The 21,571-nt window shown below is 40.5% G+C and overlaps 1 protein-coding gene across 8 annotated transcripts in view; it reads left to right on the top strand.

The window, feature by feature from the left end:
• The window catches only part of UTRN (utrophin), a 596,706-nt gene that overhangs the window by 52,561 nt on the left and 522,574 nt on the right, over positions 1-21,571 (top strand). For 2 of the 8 annotated variants that reach the window (XM_033235158.1, XM_033235161.1), the window contains exon 1: positions 3,916-4,637. The exons of 3 other annotated variants lie outside the window; for them this stretch is intronic. In XM_033235158.1, the coding sequence (XP_033091049.1) occupies positions 4,544-4,637 (94 nt within the window). In that variant the 5' untranslated portion in view covers positions 3,916-4,543. Of the gene's footprint in view, positions 1-3,912; positions 4,638-21,571 lie in introns of those variants that run through there. 3 more of the 8 variants (XM_033235163.1, XM_033235157.1, XM_033235156.1) reach the window with 3 other exon arrangements.

The following is a 21,571-nucleotide window of genomic DNA, read 5'->3' as shown; positions in this document are numbered from 1 at the left end:
TCATATCAGGGAATGGCATCATCCATGATGCTTTTAAGTAGAGAGTATCTATGAGCAGAAGTCTAGTTTTCTTGGAGAATTCGAAGTCTAAAAGTGCAAATCGGGTAAAATTTCAGTCAGGTCTTCACCCCCTCCCAATTTTTTCTTTTTAAAAAAGCTGACCTGATTTCTATTGTAAGATTAACTTTTTATATTCTGATCTGAGAAAAATGCTTGACTGTAGTTTAAGTGTACAAAGAAGAGTTCTAGGCTGGGCATGGTGGCTCATGCCTGTAATCCCAGCACTTGGGGGGACCAAGGTGGGCAGATTGCTTGAGGTCAGGAGTTTGAGACCAGGCTGACCAACATGGTGAAACACATCTCTACTAGAAATACAAAAATTAGCTGGGTGTGGTGGCATGCACCTGTAATCCCAGCTACTAGGGAGGCTGAGGCAGGTGAATTTGTGGAACCCGGGAGGTGGAGGTTGCAGTGAGCCGACATCACGTCACTGTACTCCAGCCTGGGAGACACAACAAGACTGCATCTCAAGAAAAAAAAAAGAAGAGTTATAAAATAGAGAGCTCATGGGAAGAGCCATAACTTGTCCCTTGCATTTAGTCTCTCTCGTGTTGGAGGGTGTGGTTTGGCTCTAGTTCTTGTTTGTAGCTCTGCAAGGTGAGGTATAGGTTTATTAGTTAGGACTGACAGTTATAATATGATGTTCAAAGCCAAGAGGGTTTACAGATAACAGGGAAGAATGAAGAAGATGTGTACCTTTCATGGCCAAGGTCAGCTCGCCTGAATTTTGTGGTGCTGATGCTGCTGGGTGTATATTTTCTCCATGGAGAGAGGATTGGTTTCTGAATTCCTTTGCTTTCCCCTCTCACTTCGACACTACCTCCTGTAGTTTCAGCTAATTTGTTCTGTAATTCTCTCTCCACTCCAATTCTTTCTTTCTTTTTTGATGAGAGTAGACCTAGGCTGGCAGCCAGTTGCTATTGAGCTATAATAGAGCTAGTGGTATGAACAAAATTTGATTACTGCTGTCAACACCAGATTGAATAAGAAAGTGCATACCCTAGACAGATACTTGCAACATAAATGGTCTATTGATTTCACAAGAACTAGAAAATGAGGCCACCGTGTAATCTAGCAGAACAACGGATCTGTGAATAGAGTGGGCCCTGACATTGCACAACGGTTTTCAAAAGTGCCCTCCTATCGATCTTTTTAGAAGAACCTTGAGATAAACTGATTTTAGCTTCTGATTTTCCTTACCATCAAGTATTTACAGAAACTCCAAGGAAGCCTTTGCACTTGTGTGTGGGCAATGGTTTGCTTTTCCTCCATAGCATCTAGTTTGGGAGTTATATTGGCTATTACAGACCTTATTTGCTCCTGAGTTATCATGGCATTTCCACTTAGCTTAATACAAATGTTTTAGGAGTTTCCCACCATGGAAAGTTCTGTTTAACATATGAAAGTTCAATGATCAATTTCATAGTCAGCTCTAGGGCAAGAAACAATGGATTAGAGTATAGCCTTGGGACACGGGAAATTTTTTAGTAGATGGATGAGTCATATTATTAATATATGCTGCAAGGCCCGAGGTCTTACATCAAAAAATAAGGAAAAAAGTTTTTAATTTTTTAAAGTTAATAGCCTTCTGATATTTTCTTTGTTATATTTTGTATAGTTTTTGTTCTGTTTAGTTTTGGGGGATCAAAAAAATACTAAAATAGAATGTTTTAGGAAAAAGGTAATTAACATCATTGTACATGAATTTGCTCTAACACAGTAAGGTCTGAAAAAAAAAAAAGATTTTCCCTTTGATGTAGACTTGTTTCAATAATTACTATTCTCCCAGTACTGCACTTTTGAGAGGGAAGGAGAAATTGTTGCTGGTGTCTAGATCTTGACTTGTTTTCCTTGGCTACCTTCAAAATTTGAGATACTGAATCTTAAATCACATCTGGTCTAAAAATTCTTCCTATAAACAGTTATGACTATTTACTGACAAAAGGCTGCTTTTATTGTGCCTGTTTTTATTTCAGAGGAAGACACATAAAGACAGGTGGAAAGAACTGATTTGTAAAGATTGAAATGTCATATTTACATTCAGAATTTCATTTCCTTACCAGTTTTCAGAAGAACCCTTTGGTAGAGGAAGCAGGGCCAACTTCTTTCACAGCCTCTTACTGTAGATAGAAATATGAAGTCCAGCAATATTTAGCTGGTGTGAACTCATACAGCTGTACCAGGAACAATGTTGAAAATCTTTGATTCCTATTGGAAAATAGCCACTGTTAAAGATGGACACCTTCAGGACCTCACTTCAGGATTGTAGCCAGTATCCGTTCTGACTAGGTGGTGCCCACGCCTCCCTGGCTGTTCTGTGTTTTGAATATTTAGTCCTGATTCTAGAAATGAAGACATTTTTGGCCTATGGATAAAAGATGGGTTTCGATAGCCATTAAGGAAATGCAAATCAAACCACAATGAAATGTCACTTCATACCCAGTAGGATGGCGATAATAAAAAAGACAAATAATAATAAATATTGGTGAGGATGTGGAGAAATGGGTATCCACATACACTGCTAGTGGGAATATGAAAGGATGCAGCCACTTTGGAAAGCTGTCTGGCAGTTCTTCCAAAGGTTAAGCATAGGGTTGCCATATGACTCAGCAGTTCTACTTCTGGGCACACACACACACACACACACCCCCACACCCACACCCACACCCAAGAGACATGAAAATGTATGCCCACATCAAAAACTTGTACACAAATGCTCATAGCAGAATTAATTGGTATTAGCTAAAAGATAAAAACAACCCAAATGTTCATGAACTGATAAACACATAATAAAATATGGTCTGTTGATACAATGGAATATTTTAAAAAGAAATGAAATACCCATACATGCTGCAACACGCATGGACTTCAAAAACATTATGCTAAGTGAAATAAACTAGTCACAAAAAACCATATACTGTACGATTTCTTTTATTTGAAATGTACAGAATAGGTAACTCTACAGACTGGAAGTAGATTTCAGTGGTTGCCTTGGGCTGAGGGATGGGGATCGATTGTGGTAATGGTTGTAGAATTCTTTGAAAATACTAAAAATCATTAAGTTATACAGTGTAAATGAGCTAACTGTATAATATATGAATTATATATCAATAAAGTTTGATGCAAAAAAAGATTATTGGGTATTGACTGTGTGACATCATCTGTATCACTGCGCTTTTCCCGGTCTCCCTGCCTGTGACAGTCCTAGAAGACAGGTGAAGTCAGCCTGTCCATTTTACAGATTTGGAGACTGAGGCTGAGAGAGAGAGAGAGAGAGAGAAAGAGAAAGAGAGAGAGAGAGAGAGAGGGAATTTTGCCAGCGTTATACAGCTGCTAGTCTAAGGAAAATGCAGAGATGAAGAGGAGGAGCGAAGGAGAAGTACTGTCAGTTTCTCTTTTCTGTACCACAGTACAGTAGCAGGATGAGAGATGCCTTTGAATTCAAACCTGTGTGTATCCTGACAAAGATACATATTCTATGAAAAGTCTTTGATAATAAGTAGAAAATTTCTATTTCACAACAAGCAAGAAAAAGAATGAGAAAAGGACTAGAAAGTAGATAATGATCATATGAATAATGATTTTTCTTGCTTTTTGCATGTATGTGGAGGACACATGCAGAAGTGACAGCAGGAGTTGGAGACCAGCCTGACCAACACGGTGAGACAACGTCTCTACTAAAAATACAAAAAAAAAAAAAAAAAAAAAAGCTGGGCGTGGTGATGGGTGCCTGTAATCCCAGCTCCTTGGGAGGCTGAGGCAGGAGAATCACCTGAACCCAGGAGGCGGAGGTTGCAGTGAGCCGAGATCATGCCATTGCACTCCGGCCTGGGTGACAAGAGTGGAAAAAAAAAATTATGATAATAAAGAGAGCAAAGTGACCACAAAAGAGAATAGGCTGGAAAAATTAGTCTAAATGGTGGCCTCTTATCTTATAGCTGCGTGTGGTTAAGTTTATTTTTTCCATAACAGCAATTTCTAAGGGATGAAGAAGAAATCCTTTTGAGTTTTACTTTCCCAAGGTATATATAGCTACTACAGTGAAATAATAAGCCCAATTTATTCTTTGAAGTATAGTTAATATGTAACAAAACTCCTAAGGCCAGTTGTATACCCAGGGCAATCACCTTCTAACACCTTTATTTATGTACACAGTGGGTGGAGTGCCCCTTCCCAGCTGACACTGTCAAAACAGGAAGCAAAGTTATAATCTCTGTCATAGGAACATGAATAGAGGCCCTTAGTTGTGACTATTAAAAAAACAAAAAACCTACCTAAGGAGTTTTCACTGACTGCAAAGTGTAACTTCCTGTCTGGTGTTTAGAGGAGGTGGGGTTAGTTAGGTTTAGTCAGATCCTCTCATGAGAAAAATAAAAGCCACAAAAAAAAAAAAGAAAGGACATCCCAGTGTGCAGTTCGAAGGCTGCTTTTGTTGTCCACTTCCTCCACATCTTTTACCTCGTCATCTAAGCAGATGTAGGTGATGAGCAGCCCGGCAGCCACCACGTTTCACTGGAAAAAGTGCAGATTGGATTTGCCAGAGCATGTAGCTGTCCAGGCTTGCAAGAGATTACCAGGTAAGTTTGTCAACTTGTGCGACTCCCAGCCAGTGAGGTTTTCATAAGAAGCGTCTCTGAAGACAGGGCTCTCTCGTTCACTTTTGTTAAGTAACAAAGCTTAGGACCAGGCTGGTGATGGGAACAGGCAGCCTGTCCTTCCTGCTGCCACATCTGTTGTGGACCCTGAATAGTAGAGACTAACGCTGTCTGCTTCACACTTCTCTTCAGGAGGTGATAATTCACTAGAGTTATTAGCTTCTTTGAAAGATTTCCAGGATCCCTACATTTGTGGTAGCAAATGTGCTTCACTTTACCTCCCTGTGTTTTCAAAATAGCTTGGTCTGGGCTGACCGTTTACTGCCATATAGAGAAGAAGCCTCCTTTGTGGTGTTGAGTATTGGTTGACCTCATCCCATATTGTATTTGATTTACTCTGTTGGCTAAAAAGGCATTTTACTTCTTGAAATATTTAGTTTCAACCTGAGAAAGGGGAGAATAAAACGTTTGTACTTTGGGGGACTGTATAAGCGCTGGGGTTTCTGTTTCAGTGCAGGCTTGTCTATGAGATGTATATATGCGTAACTTCATGTAGGGAAAGTGTCATGCACTTTTCTCTCGCTGAAATTTACTTCCGGGGTGACTTAGTTTTTCTGATCAGTTTAGATGTTCATATCTTGTTTAATGTATACATGTGTGTACTGGTTGTATGAACTTTTGGAGGGGAAAAAAAACCCAAGTGATGTGTTTTATTTGATTATACACATCATGCATGAATGTTGTCACTATGAAAAACTTTGAGGCTGGTTGGTTTTCTTTTTTAATGTTTTTGTTTCTTGTAGAATTACTCTTTTCCTCTTAATGTTTTCCTTCTTAGCTTCAGTGAATGAGGTGGTAAGGGGTTGTAAGTGTTGTCTCTGTGGAGCAAATTCAAACCAAAATGATTGGAGCCGCCCATATTTTCTTAGTGAATTGGGTTTCTTGAACAAGTGGCATAGAAGATTGGTGTACTACAATTCTCATCATTAGCTGTTACTTCTTTCTTAAATAACCATGTGATCCCAACACAAAATCAAAATACCTCTCAGGGACCTGAATTAAAACTCCATGTGGGCCGGGCATGGTGGCTTGTACCTGTAATCCAAGCACTTTGGGAGGCTGAGACAGGAGGATCACTTGAGGCCTGGAGTTTGAGACCACCCTGGGCAACATAGGGAGATTCCATCTCTACAAAAAATTAAAAAATCAGTCAGTCATGGTGGCATGTGCCTGTGGTCCCAGCTATTTAGGAGACTGAGGTGGGAGGATAGCTTGAACCTAGGAGTTTGAGACTGTGATGAGCCATGATCATGCCACTGCAATCCAGTCTGGACAACAGAGGGATATCTTGTCTCAAAAACCTGCATAGGAGCATCTATTGCAGACTTGTGACCTTTTGAAGATTTCCTTTGATTGTCACTAAATCCTCTCTCTTTCCCCGACATTGAGAGTCTCTGTAGTCAGCTCTGTAGTCATCAAAGGGTCTTGCTACAAAGGGTCTAGGGTAACCATAGTGTTTGAAATCAGAAGACAACTAGAAGAAAAGTACAAACAAACCTTTAAATAATAAGCAGGCTTTGACTGGGGGTGGTGGCTCACACCTGTAATTCCAGCACTTTGGGAGGCCAAGGCGGGCGGATCACCTGAGGTCAGGAGTTTTAGACCAGCCTGGCCAACATTGTGAAACCTGGTCTTTACTAAAAATTAGTCAGGCGTGGTGGCGGGTGCCTGTAATCCCAGCTACTTGGGAGGCTGAGACGGGAGAATCACTTGAACCTGGGAGGCAGAAGTTGCAGTGAGCAGAGATCACACCATTGCACTCCAGCCTGGGTGACAGAGTGAAAAAAAAAAAAAAAAAAAGCAGGCTTTTAAATGAGTAGCTACAGTGTTAAATATATTTAAATGCTGTGCTGGTTGAGTTCTGGTTCATTTACATAACATTCTTTCCTGCCCTATAACCAATCAAAAGGCTTTTTAGGAAAATAGCATTTTAAAAAATAAAATGTATTTCAGTGCATGTTATTTTAATAAAAATAGAAAACCAATGTGTACATGATTTCGAATTTCACAAGGGCCTAGATTGTCATCCGTTATTACTGAACTGAATTTTTTTTGTGTGTCCATAATATAGACTCTTTAGTGATCTTGTTAGAAATAAGGACATTAAATTTAATGTTAAAAATAATATTTACAGCCGGGCACAATGGCTCATGCTTGTAATCCCAGCACTTTGGGAGGCTGAGGCGGGCAGATCATCTGAGGTCAGGAGTTCAGGCCAGGAGCCTGACCAATGTAGTGAAACATCGTCTCAACTAAAAATACAAAAATTAGCTGGGCGTGGTGGTGGGTGCCTGAAATCCCAGCTACTTGGGAGGCTGAGGCAGGAGAATCGCCGGGACCTGGGAGGTGGAGGTTGCAGTGAGCTGAGATTGAGCCACTGCACTTCAGTCCTGGCATCGGGACGAGACTCTGTTTAAAAAAAAAAAAAGATCTCTATCTCTGTCACTATCTCTATCACTCTCTTTCTAGCTTATCTCTCTATCTATCTATCTATCTGTCATCTATCTATCTCATCGCTATCTCTGTCATCTAGCTTTATCATCATTTTCACTACATGTTAACAATAATATCACTGAGATAAACCAAAGTTTTAAGAAAAGCTTGAAAATGTGAAATGAATAATTTGGAGGCACAATTGGACATTTAGGCATCTATGAAGGCCCAGATGACTCATGTCTAGAAATTGCTGCTGCTCAGGAAACCACTCCTGGGAGCCCTGCTCATCTTGCCATCCTTCCTGCTTTCTTGCTGGCCGACAGGACTCTGTGTCAGCTGTTTCTTTTTAGATGGAAGGGTTAAAAGATTCACTACTTGGGTTCCCCATTAGAATCACCAACATGCTGGCGCCCCACAGTCAGAGATCACGGCTTGATTGGACCGAGGCCCTGCTCTGTAGCTTGTCAAAAGCCAGCCAAGGGTGTCCAGTGTGGAGGGTACAGGGTAATGTATTCGTCCCCCACTAGACCGAAAGCTCCATGGGAGGGACTAGAGGCAGCTTCGTTACTGCTGCCCCCTAGCACCTGAATGTGTGCCTGATGTGCAGGAGAGGCTCAGTAGCTGCTTGTGGAATGAATGAATGAATGAGTTCCTTTGAGTAACAGGAAGTTGGAAGAAGATTGGACAGAGGCTTAGTTATGGTCTTTGCTGATGTAAGAGAGTGTGCTATGTTATGCTGAACAGTGGCTGTCATCTTGGAAGACACCCTAGGAAATGGTCACAGGGGAACCGATGGCTGATCTGGGGGAACGCTGAACAGACCTCTCAGAAGAGACAAGGCTGCAGGGCAGCGGTGTCCTTATGAGGCAAGGCAGGTTGAGAACTTTGGGAAAGAGAATTTCATCAGGGGCTGGGTGTGTGTGTGTGTGTGTGAATGTGGATGTGAGGCCAGCTGGGGACACTCCTGGGAGACTCTCCTGAACTGTGGCTCATTCTTTTTTTTTTTTTTGCTTGAGACAAAGTCTCGCTCTGTTGCCCAGCCTGCCGTGCAGTGACACAGTCTTAGCTCATTGCAGCCTTGACCTCCCAGGCTCAAGTGATCCTTCCACCTCAGTCTCCCAAGTAACTGGGACTACAGGTATGTGCTCCCATACCTGGCTAATTTTTAATATTTTTTTTCTGTAGAGTTGGGGTCTCGCCATGTTGCCCAGGCTGGTCTTGAACTCCTGAGCTCGAGCGATCCTCCCTGCTCGGCCTCCCAAAATGCTGGAATTACAGGCCTGAGTCACCATGCCCAGCAGTGACTCACTCTTAAAGGAACTCCAGTCTTTTGTGTTGGAACTCCAGGAGGTTGACGACCACACTCATCTATTCAGTCAGCATTTGCTAGGTGCCTGGTACATGCCCAGCTCTGGGGAGGTATGGGGATATAAAAATGAAGGTGATTTGGTTCTTCCCTGTGAAGGTTAGAACCTGGAAGGGATGGTGTGTGAAAGTGAATGCTAGGTTTGCTGGTGGCTGAAAGGAAGGAATGTGGTCATCTTTGTCATATGTTAGGGATTGCCTGACCCACCAGTTGACTGTATCCAAATAAAGGAACACAGAATTTGGAGTGATCACAGGGCAGTGAGATTTGTCTGGGAAGGTATCTTAGGACTTGTGAATTTTTTGCAGATCTTAATAATTACAGAGAAAATGAGTAGGTGGTTAGGAAGACCAGGTAACTATAACTTACAGAGGTGAGAGAACAAGAATTGTTAAGTTGGGAGAAAAAGAGTAGAAAGAGTGACATGGTACTGAGCAGTTTTTTGTGTTTTTTTTTTTTTTTTTTTTGAGACAGTCTCGCTCTGTTGCCCAGGCTGGAGTGAAGTGGCACGATCTCTGCTCACTGCAACTTCCACCTCCTGGGTTCATGCCATTCTCCTGCCTCAGCCTCCCGAGTAGCTGGGACTACAGGCACCTGCCATCACCCTTGGCCAACTTTTGGTATTTTTTCATAGAGATGGGGTTTCACCATGTTAGCCAGGAGATCTCGATCTCCTGATCTCCTGATCCGCCCGCCTCGGCCTCCCAAAGTGCTGGGATTATAGGCGTGAGCCACCTTGCCCAGCCCTGAGCAGTTCTTTAAGGGATGGGACTTGGCCCTCAAGATCTGGGTTTCCATTACCGCTGCTATCGGCAGGGTAAGTCACTGAACCCCTGAGAAAGGGACTCCCAACCAGGAGGATCACAGGATCTCCCAACCAGGGAGGATGCCCCAGGAGGATGTGGTCAGGGTTCATGATGTTACACATGTTAAAATTCTTTGCAAGCTATGGTAATAGTTCCAGGTAAATAAATGGAGTAATAAATTATGTAAAAATTATAAAAACCTAGTCTGTTGATAATGGGCTCTTTTAGGTAGATTCTAGGGTAGGAAATCAAACATTATATTCATCATGGTACTTGAAATATATTTAAGCTGAAGCTGTATACTCCATCATGTTTTTGGTATATTTTTCCTTGACATTACTTGAAAGGCATGCTTATGAAACTAGATTTGGATCTGTTTCATGTTTTCACTTGGGTTCTCTGACCCCTACTTAGAGGGCACCAGGTGCTTCCTATTCTAACTGTTTGCAAATTCAAGACTTGGTTGGAGGGGACTGGTGTGGGATTAGATAGGATCTGGACAAAGCGACTCCCTTGCTCCTGCTCCAGTATTTTGACCTTCATTTGAACAGTTCAATGAACTGGCAACTCAAGTCGTTTTTTCCCACTGAATTAGAACTTTCATTGTTTTGCAGAGGAAGATGACTCATAGCCGAGTTCCACCATTGTGCTAAAGTGAAATTTCAGTCTAGGACCAAAGGAACACAGGCCAAACTTTCTGTCTGAGATGCAGAGTATTGAAACTTGGATTGTGAGCTGGGCAGGAATTCCTGTGGCCCTCTGTGTGGAGTTGCTCTCAAGGAAAAGGAGCGTTGAAATACATTTTTGACTTCAAATTTACTTTTTAGTAATATAGTTCAAATATCTTTTAAAGTATCTTAAGTAATCAGTTTTCTAAAAAAAAAGTAATGCAAAATGAAAATTCTACAAAGTAGAAAATAGTCATTTCCTTCCTCTCTCCAAAACCATTGTTAATAGTTTTGTTTCTTCTGCTACACTTGTTTTCTATGAATGCAAAAATACATGCCTCTATGGGTAAGCATGGCTTTTCTTTTTTGAACTAAAATTGAAACCATCCTGATTTAGTGGCATCCCACTTAAAAAATTATTAAAAACTGCCTGTGTACATGGTGTCTTAGCTTACTTGGGCAATCGCTGGGGCAAATATGCTTTTACTGTCAAATCATCATCTACAACAGATGACATATAGAGAGATGAGATGTGGTCTATAGTCGTTTGAACTTGCGTTTCTTTTTTGTGGAATTGAACTTCTCTGCATATGTTTATTGGCTCTTTGTATGAATTCTTCAGTGATTTGACTTTTCATACATATATTGCTCATTTTCTTCTGTTGCTTGGATCTCTGACTTTTATACTCTTAATGGTTCCAAAGGAAATTCCTACAAAATGGCAGATTTGGGATGACTTATTTGAATTTCTTTTGAGTTCTAAAATGGTTAACTGCAACCTTAAAAGGTAGATATTATTTTCAGATCTCTAGGACAGAGGTTTGAGTCTTTGGACTTAGATTCTATAGTATTTTCTCTTTCTTTTTTTGGCTAATATGGAAGATGTCATCATCCCAAACTGTACTGAGACTAATAATTATTTAGAAATACTATTTTATTACATTTTCATATACTGATAAATTATTTCCATATGGATGGTAAGTCCTAGATTTATTTATGAAAAAAGAACCATTTTTTTTGGTATATTTTAGGGAACATGGAGTTAGCAGAAAGATGCTGTTGAGTTAGGCTTAAAATTAAGTCCTAACTATTCTACCTCCTGTTATGGAGCTGTTGTCAGTCTTTAAAGGTGCATCTTTCTAAAATTTTTTTGCACATAACTTGACAGATTGCAAGAAGGATTATAATAATTGGTGGCTGTTTGTGTTAGAGCCTTTCAAGTCAATACAGGAAAAAATACATTTAGATGCTAAGTGAAGATAAGACATTAGTTTAAATGAGGCCCCGTATGCACCATCATATTGAAAATTTACCAATTTTTCCTCGTCCTTCAATTAAGATTTGTTAGTGATTTTTCACATCAAAGCATTGAGGCTGTAATTCTATGCTGGGTTCATTTAACCACAGATCCAGTAAATGGCAGGAAATAGAGAGCTATACAGGACAGCAAATGGCCTGCAGTTGCATGGAGGATATCTTTGTGGCAAGGTGCCCAAAATGTTTTGCTGGTTTCAAAGTTTGTATCATTTGTTCAGAAGGGTTTTTATTGCTTGCAAGCAAGCAGGCAAGCAAAGGAAGAGGGCACGCAGCTGCCTCCCCTATGATTCTGTGCTGTATGACCTATTTGCCTTTGGTGACTTATATAAAAAACTTTATTTAGTCTGCAGAGAGGTTATTTCTCCAAATAGAGGTGAACTGTCATAGTAGTCTGGAAACGTGATAGATTTCAGTTGAATGCCGCTGATCCAAATACTTGGAGAGGCTGGGCTGTGTGACACTTGTAAGATAGGCTCCTTGCACAGATTCTTCCAGGTCACTTGCACTTAATCATCAGTAGAAATACCTCATCAGATAGCGATCCACTTGGCGCTCTGAGAAGCAACTCCTCCTGTCACACCGACACTGCTACTTTTGTCCTGGCTCAGCCAGTCTCTTGCTGGGAACCTGCTGCCAGAGTTAGTCTCTTGGCTTCTGCCCTGGCCTATTTTCTTGTTGACTTCTGGATTCTGTGCCTTTAGCTTCTCCTTGGACTCATTGGCCATGACTCTCTTTCTGGTATTAGTAGCTCCTGTATTGTGTTTGAGAGAAGAAATTTATTCCCCTAGCAGATTCACTTTCTACTGAGATAACTCTAACCCACCCATGCAATCTAGCATCTGCCAATACTCTTGAGACCTGCTGATTGTTAATCAGTACTTATTATCTAACTCTGAGTAATGAGTGTTATAGCAGGAAAAGTAGAATCTTTTGTGTGTGTATGTGAATGTGGTTTAAGGCACTTTTGGGGATAGAGCAGAAATAAACATCTTGAAATGAATTATTGTATCTTTGCCCATGTGAATTCTTTAAAATAATTATTAAATTCTCACTTTGCTTATATGCATTAAAAATTTCATAGTGATGGTATTTAAAAGAGGGAGGTAACGGATATTTTGCAAGTGGGTTGAGGAAATAGTTCTTATTTTCCTTTTCACGTCCCGTGGGACCCTTTGTATCTGTCTGCCTCCCTCCTATGCATTTCTCCTACTGTTGGAAGGAGGATCTTATATTTTATGATGAGAATTTATTTGGTGACTAAGTGAAGTGTGCACTAGTTTTTAAAAAAGTCCTTGAGATTGCATTCTGTATATTTGCTGAATTTGTTACTAGGCCTTATGCTGCAAAATTTCTGAGGTTGTTCAAGGTAAATCTATGTCTTGATTACTGAAATAAAGTATTTATTTCCCATAATTTGGAAGTCATTCAGTAAATAAAATTTGCCTGGTGTTTTATAATGAATCATTTTTATCATATTGGGTTTGTGTTAGGAAGACTGTCCGCATTGATTTTCCAGTAGTTTTCTGAATTTTCTCATTTATTTATGTTTCTTCTTCTTTTTTTCTTTGAGACAGAGTCTTGCTGTGTCACCCAAGCTAGAGTGTAATGGCATGATCTAGGCTCACTGCAGCCTTGACCTCTGGGGGTCAAGCAATCCTCCCGCCTCAGCCTCCTGAGTAGCTGGAATTACAGGCATGTGCCACTACACCCAGCTAATTTCTCTGATTTTTTTTTTTTTTTTTAATTGAGATGGTGTCTCGCTCTGTCACCCAGGCTGGAGTGCAGTGGTGCGATCTCAGCTCACTGCAACCTTCCCCTCCCAGGTTCAAGTGATTCCCTTGCCTCAGCCTCCTGAGTAGCTGGGACTACAGGTGCATGCTACCACGCCTGGCTAACTTTTTGTATTTTTAGTAGAGATGGGGTTTCACCATGTTAGCCAGGAAGGTCTTGATCTCCTGAGTTTGTGATCCACCCGCCTCTGCCTCCCAAACTGCTGGGATTACAGGCATGAGTCACCGCACCCAGCCCTTCAGATTTTTTTTTTTTTTTTTAATAGAAACAAGGTCCCACTATTGCCAGGTTAGGGTCTTGAACTTCTGGGCCCAAGTGATCCTTCTGCCTTGGGCTCCCAAAGTGCTGAGATAACAGTTGTGAGCCACTGTGCCTGGCTATTTATGTTTCCTAATTACTGCAGCGCTCATTTTTCTGTCAACTTCAGCTATGCCACACATGACTAGGAATTAGAAATAAGAAAACAGTAACCAGCCTGGCCAACATGGCGAAACCCTGTCTCTATTAAAAATACAAAAATTAACTGGGTGTGGTGGCGAGCGCCTGTAATCTCAGCTACTTGGGAGGCTGAGGGATGAGAATCACTTGAACCTGGGAGGTGGAGGTTGCAGTGAGCTGAGATATTGCCTTTAAACTCCAGCCTGGGCAACAGAGTGAGACTAAAACAAACAAACAAAAACAAAAACAAAAACAAAAAAAGCCTAAGGAGCCAAAAATAAATGACTCAGTGAACATTTATTGAGCACCTGTGGTTTACTGGGTGCTGTGGTAGTTGTTGAAGGTGCTGGGATGTTTTAAAGTTGGTTTTAAACTTAAGGATTCTACTTACTGGCAGCCTAGAACCACTGCATATGCCTTGCAGAGATGATGGACACTTGTCTCCTGACCTGTGCAGTGCAGGCACATCGGTGAAGTGCCTTAGATTCTAATTTTGCAACTGTTTTCACACTTTGGTATCAGTTTCTAGATCTAAAGCAGTAAATGAGAAAGGTAGTGGGTGTGAGTACTGCTATAAACTGACACCCTGACAATAATGATATGCTTGTTGACAGGCTGATTGCAGAGGAGATGAAAAAATAAAGGGCAGGACAAAAATGTCTCAAAGCTCTGCCCCCTAGATCAATAGGAAGCTATATTTTGCTACTCAAGTAGGCTAACATTGGAGAAATAATTAGCATGTGAAAAAGTTCCTCCACCGAAAGGACCATGCAAGTTAAGACAGGTAGTTTGGTTTTCTGTGCTGCAGCATCCTACCAGGTTCTAGAATCTGTTTTCATATTTTGTTGGACCCAACTGGATTAAAACAAAGCGCCTTTCTCTGGCTGGGTAGTGGCCTGAGTTAGGTGGTTTCCAGTGCTCTGATTGGTACTTGAGCAGGTGTCCAGTGAATTTCAGAAGCATGGTAAATGTTCTTGGTATTGAGCAGTTCTCTGCTGGATGCCCGGCCTGTCCTCATGGTTCATGCTGCCCTTAGGTCATCAGCCATTCACTCCTATGGTCGGTTAAGGACACCTTCTCTATGAATTCTCTGCTGACCTCCAAGTGTGGGTTGGGTGCCCCTCTTCTCTGCTTTCTCCTTCCCTGCTTGGATTAAATTCAGAGATTCTTAGATGTCTTTATCTGTCACAGCATTCATGACGGATGTTACTGATCAGTGTTTTTGAAAACGAGGTCTATCTCTGCATGGTGCTGTGAGATAGGTGGAAACCTATCTTTTAATAATCTCTTCAGGTGGCCATTGTGCATGTTTGAGAACCTCTCCTTTAGACCATGAGCTTGAAGAAGGTCCTGTTCTTGTCTTTGAATCTTTAAACCTTCCCTAGCTCCTGGCACATTTTTCGGTTGCTCAAATTTTTTGTTGTAGTTCAGTGAATGAGATAGAATTCCTGTAATTTTTTTGTTGTTGTTCGGTGAATGAGATAGAATTCCTGTTACCGCCTGTGGAATCCAAATCCAGCAATGTGATCAAAAGCCGCTTGAAGGATTTTCGACCATTTTTCACTTCTCTCTCTTTTTTTTTGAGACAGAGTCTCTGTCACCTAGGCTGGAGTGCAGTGGTCTAGTCTCGGCTCGCTGCAACCTGGGCTCAAGGGATCCTCCTACCTCAGCCTCTAGAGTAGCCGGGACTAAAGGCACGCACCACCATGTCCCACTAGTTTTTGTATTTTTGGTAGAGACGGGGATTCCCTATGTTTCTCATGCTGGTCTTAAACTCCTGGGCTCAAGTGATACACCTGTCTCTGCTTCCCAAAGTACTGGGACTATAGGCATGTGTCACATGCCCGGCCGATTTTTCCATGTTGTTTTGTAAATCAACATTATGTGAAACCTAAAATTGAATATGGATATACAAAAATAGCTTTTCTTATTTTCTTGCCCAAGGAAATAATACTGTATCTTTATTATTATTATTATTATTATTTTGAGACGGAGTCTCGCTCTGTCGCCCAGGCTGGAGTGCAGTGGCCGGATCTCAGCTCACTGCAAGCTCCGCCTCCCGGGTTTACGCCATTCTCCTGCCTCAGCCTCCCGAGTAGTTGGGACTACAGGCGCCCGCCACCTCGCCCGGCTAGTTTTTTGTATTTTTTTTTTAGTAGAGACGGGGTTTCACCGTGTTAGCCAGGATGGTCTCGATCTCCTGACCTCGTGATCCACCGTCTCGGCCTCCCAAAGTGCTGGGATTACAGGCTTGAGCCACCGCGCCCGGCCTGTGTCTTTATTATTAATATTTTCACCTGTTTTGAAATAAACTTTTAATTTTAGAATAGTTTTACATTTATGGAAAAGTTGCAAAGATGGTATGTAAAGTTCCCCAGTTACCAGTTTTCCCCACTGTTAGCATCTTACATTACTGTGTTACATTGATCACAATTAATGAACTGATATCAATATTATTATTATTAAAGGCTTTAAGAGTTATTGTTGAAGATTTATAAGTTTATAGATGAAATAATATTTAGAACACACCAGCTTTGAATTAGAAATATTTTAAAATTTAAATTCTTTGATTTTAAGGATTAAAACTTTTGAATTCTCATATGTAGTCATAGTTGGGAATATATCCACAAAGCAAATAGACCAATTCTTGTGAGAATGATTCTAAAACAGGTTTTTCAGGTGTCATTCACCTTCTGGAACCTTGAAAGGGGGAGGGTTACTTTCAAAGGCCAACATTCATTTAATCTGTAGTACTCCATATGAATGGCAACCACTACTTATCGACGTCTCAGGTTTTGTTAGATATGATATTTGTTTTAATTATTTATAGTATATTCAGGCAGAGGTGCTATTCAAAATATTTAACAGGTTGGCATAGGCTTCAACCAATCAGATTGCTGTTCACATAATCAGAAGGTATGCTGGCTGGTGAATGTGTCGGTCCTATTAATGTCTAAAGTGTCCTAAAAATGTCTCCAGACATTGCCAGATGTCTTGTAGGTGGCAAAATCACTTCTGGTTGAGAACTCCTGATATAACGCAGTTAGAACAGGCTGGCACTGCTCTAGTAACTGCTTTCTAAATATTCACTATTATTATTGTTGTTGGTATCTTTCATTTGTTATTTCTGATAACTTTTAAACATATACTACTTAGCCCCAGCCCTTTGGGACACTGAGGTGGGTGGATCACTTGAGGTCAGGAGTTCGAGACTAGCCTGGCCAACATGGTGAAACCCCGTTTGTACTAAAATTACAAAAATTAGTTGGGCGTGGTGGTGAATGCCCGTAATCCCAGCTACTTGGGAGGCTGAGGCAAGAGAATCACTTGAATCTGGGAAGTGGAGGCGGAGGCGGAGGCTGCAATGAGCCAAGATCGCACCACTGCATTCCCTCCTGGGCGACAGAGCAAGACTCCATCTAAAATGTAAATATAAATATATATATGTGTGCATGTGTGTGTATATATATAAGTGTGTGTGTATGTGTGTGTATATATAGATATGTGTGTATATATACACACATACATATACTGTTTAGCAAGACATATTAGGATTTCTTTACATAGTTAAATCACCACATGCATAAAAAACAAAGTCACATTTTTTGTGAGATTTACTCAGAATTTGTCAGAAACCCATAGGCTGTTGTAGGAAGAAATGTAAGTTCTATTCTTGAGGGAGATTTTCAACTTTTTTTACTCGTCCTCACCTGCCATGTTCCTGACACTGCAGCCTCGAGAAAGGTTTGAGACTGTTGGAGCACATGAGTGTGGAATTGGTAGACCACTTGTTCTTCCAGACTTCCTCACATCCACCCATATAACCTGCTTTTAGTTGATAGTGGCTCAGCAAAGATAGGAGCCTGTACTTCGGCTTATACCAAATTCCCCTCATTTCCGCATGATGATATGTTATTAGTATCCTGATCCCTGTTATTTGTTAAGTTAAGCTGTGCTTCAGGAATCTCAGAAGATCACAGCATTTTGTTTTCAGTGGCTTCATTTCATAATATATGCTCTGAGCAGGTGAGACTAGACTTAGAGACATTGAAGCCCAACAATTTAATATCCACAAAGAGTGTTTTATTTGTAGTCTTCCTATCCTTTCCTCTTCAGTGTTCTAGAAACAGATGCTTACATTGTGTAAACACTTCTTCTATTACTGATTCTACAGTATCCAATTTCCTATTAACAGGATGAAGATTTTGTTTTTTAATCCTCAAGTCTGCGAGAACGGAGTAGTGAGTGGGATATGAGGATCAGATAAAAATCTCCCCATGTTAAAATCATTGATCTCAGTACTTTCTGTAGAAACTGACAGCCTTATTTTTTTTCCTCCTTTGAATCCACTTAGGTATTTTTGGGAGACATTCATTTGCTGACATTGGTTGATAATAATAATTATTATTTCAAATGAGATGCTGCTGGTAAAATTATTAAGTCTACTCAACTTAGTAAACTTATATCAAAAGCCAGGTTTTACATTTGGTAGAACAGAGATACTCAGTTCCTTGCTGTAGGGAGAGGAAGGGTAGGAGCCTATGGCTGCCTCACCACCATCTTGTCCCCAACCATTCTTACACACTCTTTTGATTCAAGCACTTGGGCTTTGGAGCCAGACTGCCTGAATTTGGATTCAGCTATTTTTAACTGGGCAAATTGCTTAACTTTAAATGTCTGTGCTCTTTGCTGAAAAATGTGGACAACCAAATCATCTATCTTATATGGATATTGTGGGTATTAGACTATATGGTAGTCCATTTAAGAAACATTCAGTAAATGTTGTTCATAGTAACATCAATAATGTTACTACTACTAATATGGCTGCTACTTTTGATAAATTTAGAATAACAGTTTAAATTACCATATATATTAAAACTGTGTAACAGTATAAATTACCTTAGTTGAAATACCATAACAGTGTGTGTATACACACACACACACACACACACACTTTTTATAATGGAGCTGCTAAAATGAATCAGGTTTAGCTGAATTGAAATTTGATTATTTTTGCCTCTTAACTGTAGGTGATAGTGAGCCATGAAATAAGTAAAATACAGAAGGATGTAGATATAACATGTAGATTTTTTAGCCTTACATGAAACAGTTATGGCTTCAGAATTTAAAGCACCAACATTTGATGGGGTCCCATGGAAATTCTTATTCCTAATTTCTTAATATTAACCATCTTCTTCTTATTCTATTAACTCTTGCGTTGTTTAAAAAGATTCCAGTATTCTTTCTTTCTTTCTTCAGTTTTTTGAGATGGGGGAGTCTCACTATGTTGCCCAGGAAGACCTTGAACTCCTGGGCTCAAGTGATCCTCCCACTTCAGCCTCCTTAGTAGAATATTCTAGTATTCATATCTTCATTGTTGAGTGCTTTTTCTTTTAAAAATTGTAATAACATTTTAAAAATTAGAAAAGAAAGAAGCATCCATTTCTATTTCTACCATGTTAATACAATAGTAACTTTCATTTGTTATTTTCCCATCTAGTCTTTATGCTCATAAAAATAATTGGAATTATGTAATATTTCTAATTTTTAGTTCTGGTGGTTTAGTTTGACATTACTTTATAAGCATTTTCCATTTTTTTCTGTTAGGTAGTTATACCATCATTTATTTAACGATTTTCCTGTTTTTGTTTTTAGTTTACTTCTAGTTTCAACATTATGGATAATAGTACAGTGAAAATTATTTTTATTGATCTGTAGAATGGAGATAATACAAGTACCCCAGGGTTGTTGTAAGGATTATATGAGAGGATAGATATAAGGCAGGTTTGTCCACAGTGATATAGTTCCATTTTGCTGTGGGAGCTGTCCTGTGCTTTGGGGATGCTAGACAGCATCCCTGGCCTCTGCTCCCCAGTGGTGACAAACAGAAATGTCTCCAGACATCGGCAGGTGTCTCGCAGGGGCAGAACCGTTCCTGGTTGAGAACCCCTGCTATAAAGTCCGGCACTGCTCTGATGAGTGCAGTGTAGATATTTGCTACTATTATTGTTGTTGGTACCATCCTTCATTTCAGGTATTCATTTAGGTAAGTTCCTAGAAACAGAATTTATGGGATGAGAGGTTAGTTTTAGGGTTTCTGATATGCCCTTCAGAGGACTGTAACACGTTTAACGTCATCGGTTTATATAAATATGTCAGTATCTCTGAGGCCCAGCCAGTATTGAATTGTGAGTACCCAAAATACTGTTTTGTCTTCAATTTCTGTAATTACTAGTCATCATGAGCATTTATGATTTTTTTTATTTGCATTGCCACATTTGAAGATTCTGGTGACAACCTTTGTCTACTCACCTTTTTTTTTTTCCCCCTCTGGTTTTTTTTTTTTTTTTTTTGGTTGCTCTGTCATTCAACAGTAAAAGTTGAATGAAATTCATCCCTCAGTAGCCAAGCCTGTATTACATTTCATTGCTTGATGTTTAACAGCCTCTGAGTAGAACATTGATTCAGATCCTTTTGGATTATTGTGTTTTTCCCAGTGGTGCTGCATAATATGAAACCTTCCAAAATTTAAATATAAGGATAATTTTATGGAAAACAATTCAACTCTGTATTCAGTGATATGTATCCTATAACAGAAATGATTGCCTCTGGTTTCAGTACACTTTTATTTCCCTCTCCTTTCCTCTCCTCTCCTCTGCCTCCCTTCCTTCCTTCCCTCATTCCTCCCTTCCTCCCTTCCTCTCTTTTCTCTTTCCTCTCTCTTTCTCTCTTTCTTTTCTTTCCTTCTTCCTTTCTTCTTTTCTTCATGTCTCACTTGGTCACCCAGGCTGGAGTGCAGTGGCATGATTTTGTCTCACTGCAGCCTCCACCTCATGGGTTCAAGGGATTCTCCTGCCTCAGCCTTCCGAGTAGCTGGGACTATAGGTGCCTGCCACCATGCCTGCCTAATTTTTGTATTTTTAGTAGAAACGGGGTTTCACCATGTTGCCAGACTGGTCTCGAACTCCTCACCTCAAGTGATCCATCCACCTTAGCCTCTCAAGGTGCTGGGATTACAGGCGTGAACCACTGTACCAGACCTGGTTTAAGTACCGTTTTGGAGATAACCCCAATCCTAGCTGTAGCAGAGGCTGCTGGTGACCCCACTCTCTGCCATCAGTACTTCTGGTGCACTGGGACTTCCAGCTGCCCACACCTGCATGACTTTGCCTGAGGGCATTCTCTGGCTGGAAAGTTCACATTCAGGGCTGGCAGGAAGTGTCAGCGGCCAGCAACCCACAGCCAGTGACTGCTGCTGTAGTATAAATTCTCCAGCTCTCTTGCATCTCAGGTCAGCTGCTTTTGAGATGAACATTTTATACTGCATCTCCAAGTTCCCAGTTGGGTTGTGATCCGATAGTAACTTGCTGGATAATTACCCTTTTATTATTGGCCGCCTTTCCTTCTTTGTCTCCTTTCTTTACTCCCTACCAGTGTTTCCTGGGATCACTTCTGAAATAAACTACTTATACTTGAATCCTTGTCTCAGTGTCTGCTTCTGGGGGAAGAACCAAACTAAGATATTAGCCAACTTTTCTTTTGACCTTGATTGATGAAAGAAGAGGAAAGATCAGACCAGGAGAATAGAAATATTTGGAAGACCTGTCTGTATAAAAAGTAATGAATTTAACTTCACCGGTTCAAGAGACTGGATAAGTAAATATTCTTGTTATGCTGCTGCCCAGGGTGTCCTAAGAAAGAGTCTTCAGATTGTACTATGGGATTAAAGCCAAGGCAGATGGTACTTAATGTCCCTGCCTAATGTGACTTTCCACCCACTTTCTTTATACCATAGTCTGACTTAGGGGCTTGCTGGATTTCAGAAAGACTAGCTTTTAGTTTGTGACTAAAAAGACTGGCGGATGTTAGGAAGGGGAAAAATGCCTTATCTGGTGCTCTACTAATTTTGTCCTTGAGTTTGAGCTCATTATTAATGCCCAGGGAAAAGTTTTAGCTTGGCAGGTAGGACAATATTAGTTTTAATTGTGAGCTTAATCCAGAGGGCTATGTTTGAGTTCAAACCATCCAGGAGTT

Source organism: Trachypithecus francoisi, unplaced genomic scaffold (assembly GCF_009764315.1).
Source record: "Trachypithecus francoisi isolate TF-2019V2 unplaced genomic scaffold, Tfra_2.0 Lachesis_group15, whole genome shotgun sequence".
NCBI lineage: Eukaryota > Metazoa > Chordata > Mammalia > Primates > Cercopithecidae > Trachypithecus > Trachypithecus francoisi.
The sequence above is the reverse complement of the archived record's forward strand: the minus strand, read 5'-3'. Positions and strand labels throughout refer to the sequence as shown.